This window comes from Protopterus annectens, chromosome 9.part0 (assembly GCF_019279795.1).
Source record: "Protopterus annectens isolate FY-2018-M chromosome 9.part0, PAN1.0, whole genome shotgun sequence".
NCBI classification, from domain to species: domain Eukaryota; kingdom Metazoa; phylum Chordata; order Ceratodontiformes; family Protopteridae; genus Protopterus; species Protopterus annectens.
In genome coordinates, this window is record NC_056743.1 from 320,923,131 (window position 1) to 320,942,191 (window position 19,061).

The 19,061-nt window shown below is 44.2% G+C and overlaps 1 protein-coding gene across 1 annotated transcript in view; it reads left to right on the forward strand.

Moving 5' to 3' along the window:
• Positions 1 to 19,061, forward strand: part of ZZEF1 (zinc finger ZZ-type and EF-hand domain containing 1) — a gene marked incomplete in the record, with an annotated part of 3,903,331 nt that overhangs the window by 2,239,880 nt on the left and 1,644,390 nt on the right. The window contains 1 exon segment of the mRNA XM_044082903.1: positions 5,165 to 5,284. Within this exon segment, the coding sequence (XP_043938838.1) occupies positions 5,165 to 5,284 (120 nt within the window).

A 19,061-nucleotide genomic window follows, 5' to 3' on the forward strand; every position in this document is an offset into this window, starting at 1 on the left:
CGAATTACAGTTAAAGCTATGTTTAGCCTCATATTTCCTACCATTAATATCTCCAAAACTTGATACCACATATTTATAACTGCAACATTTCCCACAGGGACTAATACCTCTAATGGGGAAATTAATATTAACAGTCCCACTGGTGGAATAAACCTCCCATGGACAAGTATATCATCTATATTGCTTCCCCTTTTAAATGCAATACCTTCATAGGTTCATAGGTTCATAGGTTAGTACTAGGCTATCAGCCCTAGGGCCTATACAAGCCTAGCCATAACAATTCCCTGAATATTTCTTCCCACATTATTTACTTTCCTGGACCCCTGTCTAGCAGGGAGATTGACGTGATCCCTGGGGTGAATTTCCTTTCTCCCATCCAATCGTCAAGGTTCCTCTTGAAGAGGTCCAAAGAGGCACTCTGCTTGACATGTATGGGCAATCTATTCCAGAGTCTGGGGAGTCTCTGGGTCAGGAACCTATCCCTCCAACATGTTTTGTTTATTGTGATGACAAGGTTTAGATCCCTGGAGCGTGTAGCTCTGAGGGATTGGGATTTCTTTAAGTGTAGCATGTCCAACAGCTCTGGGTTTGACATGGCCTTGTATGTTAAGCAGAGATCGCCTCTGAGTAGGCGATATGCGACAGAGTATAGCTGGAGTTTTTAAGGCGGTCAGCATAGGGCATCTGCTTTAGGCCTGTGATTCTTTTAGTGAGGTATTTCTGAGGCCTTTCCAGTTGTTGCAGATGTCTTGAGAGGTACATACCAAATGGGGCATTGTATTCTATAATGGGTCTAATGAGGGATGAGTACAGTGGGACAATGACCTCCTTTTTCTGGATGAAAAGCCCTTCGTGATGAGGTGTGCCACATAGAAGGATTTCCTGACTGTTGTGGCGATGTGGTTATCGAAGGTGAGACCACTGTCCACCTGTGTCCCTAAGTCTCTTATCACACTTTCTGTGTTTAGTGTACTGCCACCTATATGGTAATTCATGGATACATGTTTTTCCCAAAGGGATAACAATACATTTCTTGGCATTGAGCTTGAGCCCATGGCTCTAGCACCAAGCATCTGTTTCTGTAAGGCCCTTTTGTAGAGTATCCACATCATTTGGGGATTCAATAATGGCTCCCAGTTTGCAGTCATCTGCAAACTTTGTTAGCCAGAGTCCCTTAGTGTTGACCTGTACTTCAGAGAAGTAGATGCCAAACAAGAGCGGCCCCAGGACTGAACCCTGAGGTACTCCACTTGTCACTTGTCTGGAGCTGGATTTGGAGTCGGCTACTTTTACAGTGTGGGTTCTATCAGTAAGCCATTTAGCAACCCATTGGGTGACATAGGGATTAATGCCCAACTTAGTAAGTTTATCTATGATTCCAGAGTGGGGATGGTGTCAAAGGCCTTGGCAAGGTCTAGATAGGCTGTGTGGACCACCTTACCCTTGTCCATGGCTCTGGAGACTGATTCAAAGAAGTCAATCAGGTTCAGGAGACAAGATCGGCCCTTCACAAACCCAAACTGGGTGGGGTCCAGTGTTTGAAGGTTGCCAATGTCTTTGTTTATAAGTTCCATGATAATACGCTCCATGGCCTTGCAGATAAGGCTTGTCAGACTGATGGGACGGTAGTTTCCGGGATCCAAGGTGGATCCCCTTGTGGATTGGGATAACTATAGCTCTGCGCCACTCAGTGGGCACAAAACCTGAGGTGAGGCTATGATTAAACATGACACTTAGGTGAGGTGCCAGTTCATATTGTAGTTCATGTAGTACACAGCCGGGATGTCATCTGGTCCCATGGATGCTGTATTCTTGGCTTTAGAGAGTGCGTTTTGTACCTGTGTGGCCATTATTACTGGAATTTGGCAATCTTCCGGTATTGAGATGGGCCATTTAGGGGGTGAGAGTGGGGTGAAGTTGGCACTGAATCGATCTGCCAGGATATTGGCAATATCCTTTGGATCAGTATATTTAATGCCATTCTGTTTTAGCTCAGAGCAGATCTGAGCATTGCCATTTAGATTCTTGACATAATTATAGAATGCTTTGTGGTTGTCTTTGGAATCTTTGGCAATTTTATTTTCATAACTAGCTTTGGAGGATTTTATGAGGCATCTCAGTTTCTTACTGAGGCTAGTAAGGGAGTTTTTTGCATCCTGGGATTTTCCTCTTTTCTGCAAAAGTTTCTTCCTTTTGTTGTAAAGTTTGTTTATGGCAGGGACCACCAGATTGGCTTCCTTTTTTTGGATGAGAGCATTTTGGTTCTATTTGGGATGGCACGATTCATGCATGAGTGGATGTGCTCATACAGTGCCGTAGTGTAGGATTCAGCAGTTGAACTTTCAGTTCCCGTCTGCATGGGTGTCATGAAGTTTGTCACTTCTGACTTGAGTAGCATGAAGTTGGCTTTAGCAAAGTTTTTTATGGTGGTTTCTTTACTGGGGGGTGGGGGTGGGATGTGGATGTTAAGGGTGATTAGCTTATGGTCAGACCTGACTAACGAGGGGGTGACCATAGGTATGGAGCATTGATTTCCCATGTTGGTAATGACCAGGTCTAGGATATTGGAGCCCTGGTGGGACTATGGATTAGTTGATCCAGGGCGTTGGAATTTATGAATTCCAAGAACCGTTGCCCAAAGGTGTTGGGACATGAGTAGTTTTCCCAGTTAATGGCAGGGTAGTTAAAATCACCCAGTATTAGGGTGTTTGGTTCTATCTTAATATTTTCCAGTATGTTTAGAAAGGTGTAGTGAGAATCTTGGGGTATGGTGGGGGATCTGTAGCAAGCTACAATTTGGATTGCAGTCTTACCTAGTGTTAGTTGCACTTGGAGAATTTCAGACACATTGTGTTGGCCAACTAGCCTGGTGGTGTGAATATCCTTGGTGAATATTGACACTCCTCCACCTTTAGTGTTTCGGTCCTGGTTTGGTGGCCGAAAAGTGTGGTAAGAGTTGTAGCCTGGTATTGCAGGGGTGCTCTCTGGAGCCTTGAACCAGGTCTCAGTTACTGCACAGATATCGATGTTCTCCATTTTTAGGAGTGCCTCGAGAGAGTGCATTTTGAGGTTTAGACCTAGGGTATTTTCCAATAAATTACAAAAGTCCTTATGTCTAACCAAAAAACCCCAGTAATATTAGTAATATTTCAACACCTTAACTTCAAATCTAAAAGAACTGCAATTAGTCACAACAAATATTTTTTTTTATTATTGTTATCACTATTTTCCAGCACTTTAAATTCCCCATTAGGTATATAAATGCGTTGTCCATCACATCTAGACTTCATAATATCTCAAATATTAACATTTAGTTTATTTACATCATAACCCCTACTAATAAATATGTTGTTTGTAAGTTTTACCTCCTGAAAAAATCCTTCTCATCATTACAGAGTCTCCTTAACCTGAGGAACTCTCAACATAGGGCTTTGGGTTTGCTGTTTCTCAGCATACTGTCTCATCTTGGATTTCTAAGGCCATTTCCTTTTCTTATTCTTTTTATGGCAAATATCTTTCTTCATCTTTAAGGCACATTCTCTTAGGGTGGCTACCTCCTGTAGTGCATTTTAAAAGGGTTTGGTCACCAACTCCATCCTTGAGGCATTTACTTGGTCCTCTTCATACTTTGACTAAACATTATAAATTGGATGCAATTTGCAGGGCTATGACAAGTTTTGCTAAGGCTATTCTGCATGGGTTTGCAAAGGGCTCTTCTGTGCCTTCCTCCTCCCTGGCTTATTCGGGTCCCTATTATTTTAGCAAATGCCATGAATTTCAAACTCTGTTTAGTCGAACATCTTTATGCGAAATGCCAAAATACCGAAAGTACGCAACAGCGATTTTTTTTTATAGGGGAAAAAATCACTGGGCCGTTTTTGGGACTTTATCATTTTCTCCCCTGTGGTGCAATCTGGGAGTTGGTATATTTAAGTAGTCGGGGGGGGGCAAAGCCCCCCACTTTATTTTGTGTTTTGTTTTTTTAATGGCTCTGCAATTTTTTTTCCCTGGGAAAAAAATCACTGATCTGTGTGTTCGACATTTTGGGTTTTTGGGGATTGTGGGTCAATTATATAGCGTTCGCTTATATAATATAGACCCGGTTATTCTTGGCTCTTATTAGAAGAATACTGGAACAGTGATACGGAAGAAAATAATACAGCTATGTAAAATTTTATAACAGTAGATGTCCTTTTCATTGTTGTAGTATTCAGTCCCTTCCTCTTTCCCCCTTTTTTCTAACTCTTGCCCTGTATTTTTCTGCCCTGTTGACAGAGGGTCCCTTATTTCTTTCGTATTTCTTTTCTTTCTGACTTTTTTTTTCTTCTGGATATACACATTCTGTTTTGTCTCTGAGGGGATTCTGTTTCTCTTGGGTTATTTCAGTTCTGAGCATTTGCATTCATACATCACCATTATGCCTTGCACCTTACCGCAGGGAGCATACCTATTACATAAGACCGAAAGGCGTTGTTATACTGGCCAGAAGTTGAGCTGTCCTTTGCAGGAGATCCCTTATGTAAAGAATACTGCCACAGTGAAAGGAAGGACATCTGTTATGGTAAGGTTTTATATCACTAAATACCACCTCAGTTCTCCCTTGAAAACAGGCTACTAGCCTAGTGGGGCTAACCTGATTAACAGAAGGATAAATAAGTATATGTATACATAAACATTGTAGTAGAAATTAAGTTTTGTTGTAGGGCTAGCTTAACTTTCATTTATATTGAGTGACCCGTAAATAATGAGGGCATGGTAGAGTTGAGATACAGGCATAGCTGTTACTGCTGCATTACTTCAGTTTTTATTTAAGTGCTCATATCAAAAACCTGGAGTTTTTTCTGTCCTTTTGTTCTTGTTGGTTTATTTGTGAAGTACAAACAACTTGTTGCTATGGGGGTGCAAAACCGTATGCATTGGGGAAAGTAAGTGTCACAGTAGTGAAGCAGACATTCTCATCTGAAAAAGTTAGTAGTTTTTCATACATTATGATCTCCTGTAGCTTGTTGCTCACACTGTTTCCCAGTGAGAGAGAGTTCATTTGCACTTGATTCCTCTTTTTTGTTGTTATTGTTGGTCATAATTTAAGAAGTGTGTGTAGAAATTCTTAATCTAGTATTTTAGTATTTTAAAAGTTTTTTCTTTATTTCCTCTCTTTCTCTAGTTATTTTGGACACCTGGAGGGTTGCGGCCCCCAGCTACATAAAGATATACGAGAGTCATATTACCAGCTTGTGCTGTTACTGGTTCATGCTGTACGAAGCTTTAATGACTTGGATGATAGGTGTGTTTTTAAATATTTTCATCATGCTTTTTTTGCTAATGTTGCTAAATCCAAGTGTCACGTTTATCTAATCTCACAAGAGGTAAGTACACTTGTTAGGAAATATACATTTTATTGATGTGCAGTCTATGGTGTAATAATGATAATGCTTTATATGAGGACTACTACAATGTGCAGAGTTCAGTGAATGGAAGCTGATGGCAGGTAATGCAAATATGATATGAATGGGCATATAAAATTACAATATAAAATTCTCATTTTTAAATCAAATTAAAATGTGGGAGCCCATATTTGGGTTAAGGTTAGAGGCAGTTTATAAGAATTTTTCAGCTTAATGAATGCATACCAGTGGAAGATAAAGAAGAGTTATCAGCAAGTGACCTTATTTTAGGAAGTCTAATTCAGAACTAGGCAAAAGGCAGACTTTGAGTATTTTTATGTTTCTTTTCAGTATGAATAATAAACTTGCTTAAATCCGTGCTACTATGCAAAGTGTGCATTATTGTAAATTTCATTTAGCAGTTTTTCTTCATCTGTTATGCCCTTTTAATAGTGGATAGAAATGAGCTATGTTTTATCATATTTACATTAGTGATTTATAATGGCTGACTTCACTTCCTGTCTATTCGGTAAGTATACTAACCAGCTTAGCAGACTTATCCTTTTTATGCCACATTTGCACATATACTTCCTGGCCTGGCTGCTTCAGTTCCAGGGTCGCTAACTAAATCCCAGGTGCTTGGGTTGTAGTAAGGACTCCAGCCCTTCTGCACCATGGAGCCAGGCTAGGTTATGCTGTTTTAAAACTCGCTCCTCTTTCATATGGAGGGAGCAAGAACAGCTGGAATGCAGTACAATAGTGCAAGGCAAAAAAAAAATAGTTCCACATAGAGAGCAGTAATAGTAGTTAAGCTGTGGATGAGTGGGTATTTCAACTAATAAATTTGCATAGTCAGTTTATACATGACAAAATATGTTAAAACATGGACATTTAAGCAGACTAACTATAAATCTGCCTTTGAAGCTTCTGAAATTACCATGAAGGGGACAGACTGTCAGGTTATCTCTTGCACATCCATAGTGCTACCTATGTGTATTCTCAATTGGCTTCCAAAGTACTTTTTTCTTTTAAAATGTCCTGCCACCATGCCTATGGCAATTCATTGTACTCTGTACCTTTGGGAGCTTTTGAAAAGTATACTTTAATTTATAGAAGCTTAAAAGCATAAAAGTTATTTACATGGTTAAGCTACTGTAAATGAAAGTGTAAAAAAGACATAGCCTTTATGTTTGAAATTCCTGTGAGAAACCCTGTTTTTCAGACGTTTTTCACAGACATATCAGAAGACATTCTGTTGATCAATGAAATGCATATCAGACTGAATGCATGCAAGCCAGAGTCCTAATTAGCTGCATGTCAACTAGAAAATTGAAAAACTGAAAAACTGAACATTATTATGTTAGCCAAGATTTTTCTACTTCTCAGCTAAAGCTAAAACTTACTAATGTGCCCATCTGCTAAACGAGATGTCTGATGTCAATGTTGTGCAGCAAATAGTGGCAACAGATATCTCTTCCTGTGTTACTGCCCTTGTTCAATCCCAGATGTAAAAGCAGGGCATTTTGGGCACTTTCTTCCTCTTCAAGAGGTAGGAACTGGCTTGAAGGAGTCACTGAGGAGGGAAAGGGGTGCGCCTATGGGGAGTGGGTAGACTGCTCCCAGGATCCAGCAGGCTTACTTGTTCCCTGTCTACTGACTATCACTGGGGAGTTGTGACATGAGGTTATGGGAAATTCCAGGCAGGAATGAAGGGGCCGTAACTCTCTTGCTTAGCCAAGGAATTTATAGCTCTCATTCTGTTGAAGTGACTGGGCCAGTTGTGCAAAAGTAGAGGAGCCAATGGACAACATGGGCGGCTATATAGCTTCTGATGTGAAGTTGTTAAATCTCGCCGTTTATTCTCACTGATGGGTTCAGTGCCAATCCTCGGCGCCGACACGGCCAATAGCAAAGCTCAAGGTTTGCCAGTAGCTCGAGACCAAGCCACTTATTCCATGATGCACTGCTGGAATTACCTCCGATCTAGTTTTCGGCGGCACAGATCTTGGTGTTCCAGATAGCTCAGACCAATTTTTATTGGATGGATTCGTCTGTTTGCCAGTTTTAAAAACTTTTTTCTTGACTTTCTTGTTAGGATAGTTTTATATATATATATATATATATATATATATATATATATATATATATATATATATATATAGATATATATATAGATATATATAGATATAGATATATACACACACACACACACACACACACACACACACACTATATAGATTTCGACTTAGATTTAGACAAGTGCCCTGTGTTGGCTTGTTTTTTTCTATAGAGTTGGCCTAGTAGTTGGTCTGGTATTTAACCAAATTCTTAGCAGTAGTTTGTTAGATAGTTTCTTGAGTGTGCTTTTTTTTTCTATTGTTTAAATTTGTCTAATCTTAAAAAAGAGATGTCTGATGAGAAATAGAAGCCACATCCTAAATCTGGCTTCATAAAAATGTCTGGATTGTGGACAAAAAAATGTCAGTCACTGAATGGCACGTTCAGTGTGTTTATTGTTTGGGGACTTTACACCTCCAAGACTCTTGTAGCATCTGTCACTCCTTCTCTTGCAGGGTACTTTTAGAGAGGAGGAAATTGGTGGATAGGGGTTTACTTCAGCACCCCTTCTCGGAAGCACTGGGTGACCAGGATGGTTCTAGTAAATCTTCAAAGTCATCCAAGTCTTCAGGTGACTCCAAAGTATCGAAAAAGGCTATATAAATGGAGGGTGCAGGGTCATCGGTTCCACTGCCCTCAGAACCGAGTGCCCCTTTTGTTCGGAGCCAGCTTACAGCTTTGGAGCCAGTTTCTGAGATTCCCTCATCTCCTCTACTCCAATCAGCACCCTCGGTGCACTCTTCAAAGTCTTCTGTCAGCCTCTCAGATCTGGATATGGACCGGTTGGTGCAGAAGCTTTTACGGGCACCAGGCCTTGCCAAATTGTTGTCGGCTCCAACGCTTTTGTCGGAACCGAAGACCATTAACCCGGACTTGACTGCTCCTCCTCCGAGCCGTACTGGACTTTCGGAGCCAGAGGAGCCCAACCTGATGGTTGTTGAGCCTGTGAAGCCGAGACCTGCTCAGGTGTTATCGGTTCCGTCTACTCGGACATCCTCGGCGCCGACCGGGGACTCTAGGAGCTGACACTCTCCTGTCAGGTCCAGAGAGGATAGTTGTTCCGATTTGTCGGTACCAACTCTTCCTCTCGGGGCTTTGGCTCGGATGAGCTCGGCTCCTACCTCGGGCTTGGAGCCCATGGCCTCGGTGGGGGAGGATTGGACGGTCCCTTTGGATCCGTCTACCCCATCTCATCGGAGCCATGGTGCGTCCGATGCCATGAGGAGAGTCCTGTCTCCAAAGACATCATCAGCATCAGGTCTGGCTTCTTCCTCCCCTCAAGTGCCTGTGTCTGCTACTGCTTCTACCGGTCAACCCAAGCGTAGAGACCCTGAGCCTCAAGTAGCCCCACAGGGCACCCCCTGCTGTTCTGAGACCTCCCCAGATGCCTCCACTGAGGAGGTACCCAGGAAGAGAATGTGCAAGAGGAGGCACTTGGACTCCTCACAGGAGTCTTTGACATCTGACACTGACTTGGATGAGTCAGAAGGGTCCTCTCAATCCCCCTCTGAGGATATCTCCTTTGCAGCGATATTAGAGATCCTTAATCAGAGGGGTGGTTGGCAGTCCAAAGCCCTACTGAAGATGAGTCAGTGCTCTTGAAGGCTTTCGGGTCTCAACCTTCCACCTCTTGGGTGTCTCCGCCTTATGATGAGCTCATGGAGCTGATCTCTCGTAAGGCATGGGAGTCTCCGGAGGCCATGGAACCTGTCCCTCGGAAGCCAAATAAGTTCATCTCTGCCCCAGTGGACAAAGCTTTTTTGACTAAGGGAGTGCCTGTTGATGCCATGATGGGTGGTGGCAGCCACCAAAAAGGAAACGTCCGACACGTCCTCATCTGTCCATCCTCCTAACAGAGATTCCAGGATCATGGATAGATATGGGAAGCGCATGTTAAGTTCAGTGACTTTTTCCCTTCGATCACTGAACTATTTAGCCCATTTTACAAGACTACAAAGAGATCTCCTGAAAGAGCTAGGAGGTACTCTCCAGGGTATGGTAGCTGCAGGGGTTGTCGACAAAGTTAACACCCAGCTCGCTACCCTAAACTCGATTGTGAACTCGTCCATGCGTCTCATATCTTACGCAGCTGATGGTTCGAGTAGAGCCGCTAGTTCAGGCATTGCCCTGCGTAGACAAGCCTGGATGCATCTCTGTTCCTTTGCGGCGCCTTTCAAGTCTTCCGTTATCAACATCCCATTTGATGGCTCATCCCTGTTTGAGCCCAAGGTAAAGGAAACTCTAACCAGCTGTGAGCAGGAAGGCAAGACTCTATCTGCCATTGGAGTCCGTTTTTCTACCCCTACTCGGCCCTATCCCAAGGGCCCTAAGGGTGGAAAGATGTGGTTCTGAAAAGCACAGGGAGACTTTCAGAACACACGTGGAGAAACCCCCTCTAGAGGCAGAGGAGGGGGTTATAATGGAAGACGCCGCCCGCGCAGCAGGGGGGTCCACAACAGCAGGGTCACAGAGGCCAGATGTTCATCGTGTTTCACTGTTGCAGTCATTACAATTGGGTTATCCTGCTGGCAGGCTACTCCCAGTCAGCCCGAGTTCCAAAGTCTAGGTCCGGCATCGGTTGCTGTCTCCTCCTCCCTGACATCAGTGCACCAGGGGTATAAAAGATGCAGCCGACGCCATTTTCTTCGGTCTTTCTTGCCGCGCGGTGCCCGAAGCAAAAGCAGTTTGCAAGTGCCGGTCGGCCGACTCCTGAGATTTTCAGATTCAAATTTCATATCCGAAGTCTTCATTAAAGCTAAGTACCCCATTGGGGAAACTTTTTTCTTGCTCCAGACCGATGTCAGAAAAAGTTAATAATTGTATTTCTTGTGGGAAGCAAATACCTCATAAGGATTTTCATTCTTACTGTATTCCTTGCCTAGGCCCTGACCTCGACGTTGCTAGTTGTCGGTTTTGTGCTAGATTTAACCAACGCACTATTAAGCGTTGGTATGATTTTGCATTTCATTACTTTGGACGAAGATTCAATTATATAATGCCGTCAGAACAGCCGACTACCGGAGTTTATAAAAAGCACAAAGAAAAAGAAAAGGACGGGCATCCGAGGTCCAAAACTGATGGCAAGGCTTCCGCTAGGCCTGTTGCCGGTTCTCAGTGAGGAGCTTTCGCAGCCCCTGATGCCCGCTACCTCAGAGCCACAAGCCGCTTCAGACTCCCACGTTGAGCCAACTAGGCCACTGGAAACTCAAGGTATTGGACACTCGGAAACTATGCCCTCAGATGGGTCCGGAGCCGCTGAGCAGGCATCCGCTTCTGAGGGTGTTTTCAGGCCTACACAGTTATATGTAAAGCCAACTTCAGCTTCAAAGGCAAAGACTAAAGCAGCTCTAAAGACAAAGAAACAAGTACAGCACTCTCCTGGACAGGCCTCCATACCTAAAAAACAGATGCTTAAAATGGCTCAAGACCTAATTACTTTGATCAGGGGTTCCAATCCCCCTCCTGATAAGAGGTCTAGGCAAGGGATAGAATATGAATCTTCAGATCAGGTTTCCATTTCCTCTGATTCCTCCTCTGAACATGAATATTCCCTTCCTCCCTATGAGGATTCTGATGCTGAAGAATCTGTCCCTTCAGCCTCTCCTGAGGATTATTCTTTTGGGAGACCCTGCATACTATGACTGAGCATTTCCATTGGGAGAGCCAAGATTACTCAGAATCCAAGAAAAGGCTCAGAGACTTCCTTTTATTACCCCAGCACAGGCCCCTTGCTATTCCTCCTGTTTTAGACATTGTAGATGATGTTTTTACAGAGTCTGGCCTATCCCCTGACTCTTTACCACCAGCTCCTGTTAAGCCAGATAGATACTACAGGGTTCCAGATTCACATAAATTTCTTTACAAAAACTCTGCTGCTAACCCAGAAACTTTTTCTCAGAGTCCCAAGGGAGTCCAGGCTTCCATTGCAAAAAACCCTATCCCCTCTGATAGGGATTCAAGGGCTCTGGACAGATGGGGGGAAATATTTATACTTCTGCTACCTTGGCTGTAAGAGCTTTAAATTGTCAATTTCGTATGCTTAAATATCAGCAGTATCTTATGTCACTGCTTAAACAGAAAATGTTGACAAATTCAGAATGTGCAGAAAACAAAGAAGTGCAGGATTTATTGCATGCAGCTGAACAAGTGGGAAAGCATACTTTGCAATGTGGTTTTGATTCTCTAGAGGCCTCTTGCAGGGCTGCTGTTACAGGTTCTGTCATCAGGAGGCATGCTTGGTTAAAAGAACAGAATCTGCCTGATCATGTTAAAGCAAAACTATTAGATGCTCCATTACAACATGATACCTTGTTTGGTGTTAAAGCAGAAGAAGTGTTGAAGAAAATGGAGGACAAAGCTAAATCTATGCAAACGGTGAAGGATTTCTTACAGGTACAGCCTCCCAGATTTAGCAGGAACTGGCCTACAAAGAATTGGTCCTTTCCAGTGACAGACAGGCCACAAAGAGGCAGATCACAGCCCCAAGGCTCATACAGGCCTAAGCAATGGGGTGCTTCTATCTCCAAAAGTGGAGAGGAAAAATCACAGCCATACAGGAAACAGTCTCAATGACTTTCCCTTGCCAACACCAAGCACTTAACTTCTGTCAGCTCCTTTGGGGGGAAAACTAGCACTTTTTTCACAAAATTGGCACATGATCACCCAAGACAAATGGGTCTTAAATATTGTATCTCAAGGTTACAGGTTCCACTTTCACACCCTACCAAGGCCAAACGGTATGCCAAACCTGCCACGCAATCAATGGGCAGAGGCACAAAAACAAGTTTCATCCCTCATGGACATGAGAGCCGTTCAACAAGTACCACAGTAAGAGCAGGGACAAGGATTTTACTCAAGGCTGTTCCTGGTACCCAGAAAGGACAAAGCCTGGAGACCAATACTGGACCTGTCTATCCTAAACACATTCCTGGATAATCCAAAATTCAAAATGTTAACTCTGCAGCAGCTTCTGCCCATGCTGGGCAAGAAGGCTTGGCTTGTGACTTTAGACCTAAAAGAGGCATATCTGCATGTCCCAATCAGACAGTCATGCAGAAGACCCAGGTTGGGAGGGTGGTCTAATGGTTAAGGTGTTTGCCTTACAAACACAAGGTGCAGGGTTTGAGTCTCACAAGGGATAATTGGATAAGCTTAAAATGGCTCACAAGGGCAGTTAGCTTAGTACTAATCTATGAACCTATGAAGATACCTCAGATTTATAAGCTGGCTCAATGCACTACCAATTCTCTGCACTGCCCTTTGGCTTATCTACTGCGCCCAGGGTCTTCACAAAATGCCTGGCACCAGTGATTGCATTTTGCAGACAAAGAGGAATACAAATATATCCTTACTTGGACGACTGCTTTATTCAAGCAGAGAACAAGGACACTCTACTACAGCATCTGGCGTTTGTAAAAAGGTTACTAACAGGTCTAGGGTACACAGTAAACGAAAAGAAATCAAAAGTCGTACCCTCTCAGGAGATAATATTCCTGGGTGCAAGCTTAAATACAACTGCCCAGATGGCTTATCTCACGCCAGACAAACCCAGACAACTGACTACTTATTTCAAAATGTTGGCAACAAAGACCCAGTTATCTGCAAGAAAAATTCTGCAGGCTTTGGGCTTCATGGCATCCTGCATTCTACTAATTCCATATGCAAGACTGCATATGAGGAAACTTCAGTGGTATCTAAAAAGTGTTTGGACTCAACATTGCAACAGCCTAGAAACAATAATTACCCTCATTCCTTGCCTGCAACAGGAGTTTCGATGGTGGGCAAAAGATTGTCATCTCAACATGGGACAGCCATTCACCATACCCACAGCCAGGCAGACATTGACAACAGATGCATCAGATTATGCCTGGGGGGCCCATATGGCAGGAAGATGTATTCAGGGCACATGGTCCACAAGTCAAATGCATCTACATATCAATCAAAAAGAGATGCTAGCTGTACAGAATGCCCTGACAGCCTTCAAGGATCTACTTCATCCAGGACAACAACTGATAAAGACGGACAATACTACAGTCATGTGGTAAATAAACAAGCAGGGGGGCAAACATTCCTACCACCCCCTCTGCAGACTAGCCATGAACTTTTGGGACACAGCATTGACTTACCAAGTACATCTGCAAGCACAGTTCCTGCCAGGAAGGATAAATACTCTGGCAGACGAACTAAGCAGAAACCTAATGGATCCCCACGAGTGGAAATTGGATCCACAAGTATTCAGCATGATAACAAAGAACTGGGGATGCCCGGATATAGACCTATTTGCCTCCCCTCACAACTGCCAACTACAGAGATTGTGCACAAGGACTTATCACAAGCAAGCATGGAAAGTGGATGCTCTATCTTTCAGCTGGAAAAACCTAACAGTATATGCCTCTCCTCCTCTGCCTCTCCTCCCCAAGGTACTCCTCAAGGTCAGACAAGAGAAGCCAAAAATGATACCGATTGCCCCAGACTGGCCCCACCAGCACAGGTACCCAATCCTAAAGAGCTTGTCTCACTGCCCAGCTTGGACATTACCTCAAATTCCTCACTTATTGACCCAGCAAGACAGTCAGATACTGCACAGCCAACTCAGGACCTTAAACCTGGCAGCATGGCGGATAATGTAGCCATTCAAGACTCATCTCTCTCTAAAGCAGTGATGGATGTTATATTGGAGGCCAGGAGGCCTAGCACCAGAAAATCTTATGCAGAAAAATGGAAGAGATTCTGTGCTTGGAACCAGGTACAAGGTATCGACACGATTGTTCCAAATATTCCTCAGATTTTGCAATACTTAACTGAGATATTGGATAAAGGCCTTTCCTTTTCATCAATTAAAATTCATGCCTCTGCCATTTCAGCTCATTACAATACAGAACCACTTATATTTTCACATCCATTACTAAGGCAGTACCTCAGAGGGGCCCAAAACATAAGACCTCCAAGGAGAGCCCCAATACCTGCATGGGACCTCAACTATGTCTTGGAAAAACTCACACTGCCTCCATTTGAGCCAGCCTCTGCAGCTGATATAACATTCTTATCCTGGAAAACAGCTCTGCTCCTAGCAATAACCTCTGCTAGACGAGTCTCAGAGTTACAGGCACTCATGGCTATGGAACCTTTTATCATTTTCCATCATGACCGGATTTCTCTGAGGACAAACCCTACATTTATGCCTAAGGTCGTGTCCAGTATGGCCATTAATCAAGCAATTCATTTGCCTACCTTTTAACCAAACCCACAGAATGAAGGTGAGAGACTTCTGCATTCTTTAGACATTCACAGGCAGCTGCGCTTCTACTTGGACAGAACCAAAGCTTTCAGAAAGACTGAACACCTTCTAGTGGTATATGCTGCAGGATCACAAGGAAAGCCTATCTCAAAACAGACTATTTCAAAGTGGATACGCTACTGCATTTGTTTCTGCTATTCACAGCATGGCAAATCAGTGCCTAAGGGTATTAGGCTACATTCAACCAGAGCAGCAGCCACTTCAGCAGCCTTCCTCAGAGGAGTACCAACCAAAGACATCTTGGAGGCTGCAACTTGGAGTTCAGTGCATACTTTTACAAAGCACTATCACTTACCTATCTACTCTAAATCCAGGGCAGGCTTTGCCACTGCAGTTCTGCAGGACCTGATAGCCTCTCTTAATCCTATTTAGCACCAGCGTCCCAACCTTAGCTTTGGGATTCAACCCAATTGTAATGACTGCAACAGTGAAACACGATGAACATAGTACAGTTGTGTACCTACCATAAATGTAGATGTTTGAGTGTATTCACTGTTGCAGTCCAGGTTACCCTCCCACCATTCCCGTTTCTTTGCTGGGACTTTTCTGTAATTCATTATTCTATACAACCTATGTGGTGTATTTGCTTGTAGATGAAGGAAAAGTTGATTTTTCTGTATGCATGCTTTTTGGCATAATTTAGCCTACCATTTTAGGGGCACCTGACATCTGGGGCAAGAAAAACTGAAGAAAATGGCGTCGGCCGTATCTTTTATACCCCTGGTGCACTGATGTCAGGGAGGAGGCGACGGCAACCGACGCCGGACCTAGACTTTGGAACTCGGGCCGACTGCAGGTAGCCTGCCAGCAGCATAACCCAATTGTAATGACTGCAACAGTGAATACACTCGAACATCTACATTTATGGTAGATACACAACTGTACTGTCTCTGGTCAGCCCTACCAGCGATCCTGAAAGGAGACCCAGCTGTCCGGCTCTGGAGGCAGTCGGTGGTTGCTTATCTTTGTACCCAGATGCCTGGCTAAGCATAACATCTGATACCTGGGTACAAAGCATCATTTCCAGAGGGTATTTCATACCGATGTCCTTCAAGGATGCATCTGCAGTCCTAACAAATGGGTTGTCCTGGCCTCAGGCAGCCCTTCGGTCGGCCGGATTCCAAAGTCTGGGTCTGGCCTCGGCTGGTGTCGCACTTCACCCGACGTCATAGCTGCAGTTCTTCGGGTATAAAGGCATCAGCCGACGCCATTTTCCCCAGTCTTTCTTGCCGCATGGCGCCCGAAGCAGAAGCTGTTCGCAAGTGCTGGTCGGTCAGATCCAGAGATTACTACTACCGAAGACTTCTAAAAAGCTAAGTACCCCGTTGGGGACTCTTTCTTGCCTCAGCCGATGTCAGAAAAAGTGAATAACTGTTTAACTTGTGGGAAACAAATACCTCATAAAGACTTCCACTCTTACTGCCTACCTTGTTTAGGCCCAGACCACGACGTAGCAGCTTGTTTAGCCTGTGCTTCCTTCAACCGACGGACGCTTAGACGTCTGTTGGAGTTTGCAGAGGAGTTTTTCGGCTCCGCTTTTGCTTATATCATGCCGTCGGAGACTCCGACTTCTCATTTAGCTAAAAAGCGTAAGGAAAAGGACAGACACTCGCGGTCCGCGGTTTCGGCCGAAACCACGGTTAAGCCAACCGCGAGTGTCTCTGTTTCGGCTGAAACCGAGTCTGCGGTTCTTCCTTCGGCCGAAAGCATGCCTCCTACTACCGAGGCCTCTTCCAGCATGGCTGAATCTGCTACTGAAATTCCACCTGCTCTTACAGTTTCTCAGGATTTATCAGATACTATTCCCCTAGATGTATCTACTCCTGCACGTGGAGCTGCTAGGCCCCCTGCATCCATGTCAATTAAGGCCTTTGCCAGGGCTAAAGCAGCTAAATCTTCCAAGGCCGTGCTTACTAAAGCCCCCTCTCACAGGCCTAGCTCCAGTACTCAAATGCTTAGTCTAGCAGAGGATCTTATTTCTTTGATCAGGGGATCCCAGTCTCACCCTGATATAGGGCCTCTCAACCCCCTCCAGAGAAGAGACCTAGAGCAGAACCCCATGAGCCAGTTTCTACTGATTACTCCTCAGATGAATCAGAAAATACAAACCCCCCTGAGGGCCCTTATTCTCCATATGAGGACTCTGATGCAGAGGACTCCATTCCTTCTGCCTCTCCTCCTGAGGAATTTTCTTTTGGGGAAACCTTGCATGCTATGAGGGAACAGTTTCAATGGCAGGGCCAGGATTTCTCAGACTCTAGGAAAAGGCTTAGGACTTTTTTGCATTTGCCACAGCATAGGCCTTTAGCCATTCCTCCAGTACTTACAGTTGTAGATGATGCATTTAATGATGCTTGTACTGCTCCTGATTCACTCCCTCCGGCCCCTGCTAAGCCCGACAGATACTACAGGGTTCCGGACACACATAATCACTTGTATAAGGCTCCTTTTGCAGATCCTGAAACTATTTCACAGGGCCCCAAGGCTGTAGCAGCTACCTCTGCCAAAAACCCTCTCCCCTCTGAAAGGGAATCTAGGGCCTTGGAGAGATGGGGTAAAAAAGTTTATACTTCTGCTACTCTTTCGGCTAGGGCCTTAAACTGTCAATTCCACATGATTCAGTATCAGGAATTTGTTAGATCAGTTATCTAAAAAGCTGTCCTCACCTGAACCTTTAGACAGAAAGTCACTTCAGGAAATGGTACACAACATACAGCAGGTGAGTAATCATTCTTTAAAATGCGGCTATGATGCACTGGAAGCCTCCTTTTGATCAGCTATGACTGGTACAGTGATCAGAAGTCGGGGTGGCGTAAGCCACAAAACTATGGGCTAGGCTTGTAAATGCCCTCGGGCAGATAGCCTAGTATGAACCTATGAACCTATAAGAAGGCATGCATGGTTAAAAGAGCAGTCCTTACCAGACCATGTTAAATCAAAGCTCCTAGATGCTCCCATGGATAAACACAATTTGTTTGGCTCTCCTGCACAGCAAGTGCTGAAGAAGGTGGAAGAGAAAGCAAAATCTGTCCAGACAGTCAAGGATTTCTTACAGGTCCAGCCTCCAAGGTTTAGTAGGAACTGGCCTTCCAAGAATTGGTACTTTCCAGACACCAACAGAGCACAGAGAGGCAGGAATAGGCGCACAAGAGGCAGAGGTCAATCCAGAGGTGCCTACAGAGGACGTCAGTGGCAGCCTAACAACCAGCGAAGTACTGCTGCAGACCCAGCCACTACCACTTCCACAGGACAATCACAGTGACTTGGCTCTAAAGCCGCCTACCAGGGAACAACTAGAAGCACCCTTAGGCGGAAAGCTAGCCTTATTTTCAGTAAACTGGCATTGCATTACAGGAGACAAATGGATTTTACAGACAATAGACAAAGGTTACAGGTTTCACTTCCATACTCTACCAAGGAAGAGAGGAATGCCAAACCTACCTCCAAATCAAAAGGCAAACGCTCTAGAACAAATAGACAACTTAAAAAGGATGAGAGCTATAGAAAAGGTACCATCTATGGAACAAGGACAAGGATTTTACTCCAGACTTTTCCTGGTGCCAAGGAAGGAAAATCAATGGAGACCTATTCTAGACCTGTCCGCTCTGAACACATACCTCATTGTCCCAAAATTCAAAATGCTGACTCTACAGCAGCTTCTTCCCATGCTGGGCAAGGAGTCTTGGCTGGTAACTCTAGATCTCAAGGAGGCATACCTGCACGTCCCCATACGACTAAATTGCAGAAGATACCTCAGATTTCTTGCAGGATCAGAGCATTATCAATTCTCAGCATTGCCTTTTGGCTTATCTACTGTGCCCAGAGTATTCACGAAATGCCTGGCATCAGTAATTGCTCATTGCAGGCTTCAGGGAATTCAAATTTACCCTTACCTGGACGATTGCCTGTTACAAGCGGACAACAAAAACAAATTAACAAAAGACTTGAAAAGGGTCATTCATCTACTGCAAGCCTTGGGATACACAGTCAATATAAAAAAGTCAAGGCTGTTGCCATCCCAAAGGATAACCTTCTTGGGTGCAGAACTGGACACATCAAATCAAATGGCATCCCTCACAGCAGAAAAACAAAATCATCTTCCACTCTACTTCATGGCATTAGCAACGCAGAACCAGCTTACAGCAAGGAAAGTCTTGCAAGCCCTGGGTTACATGGCATCCTGCATAATATTGATCCCACATGCCAGACTGCATATGAGGAAGTTGCAATGGTACCTCAGGAATTTATGGTCTCAGCACAAG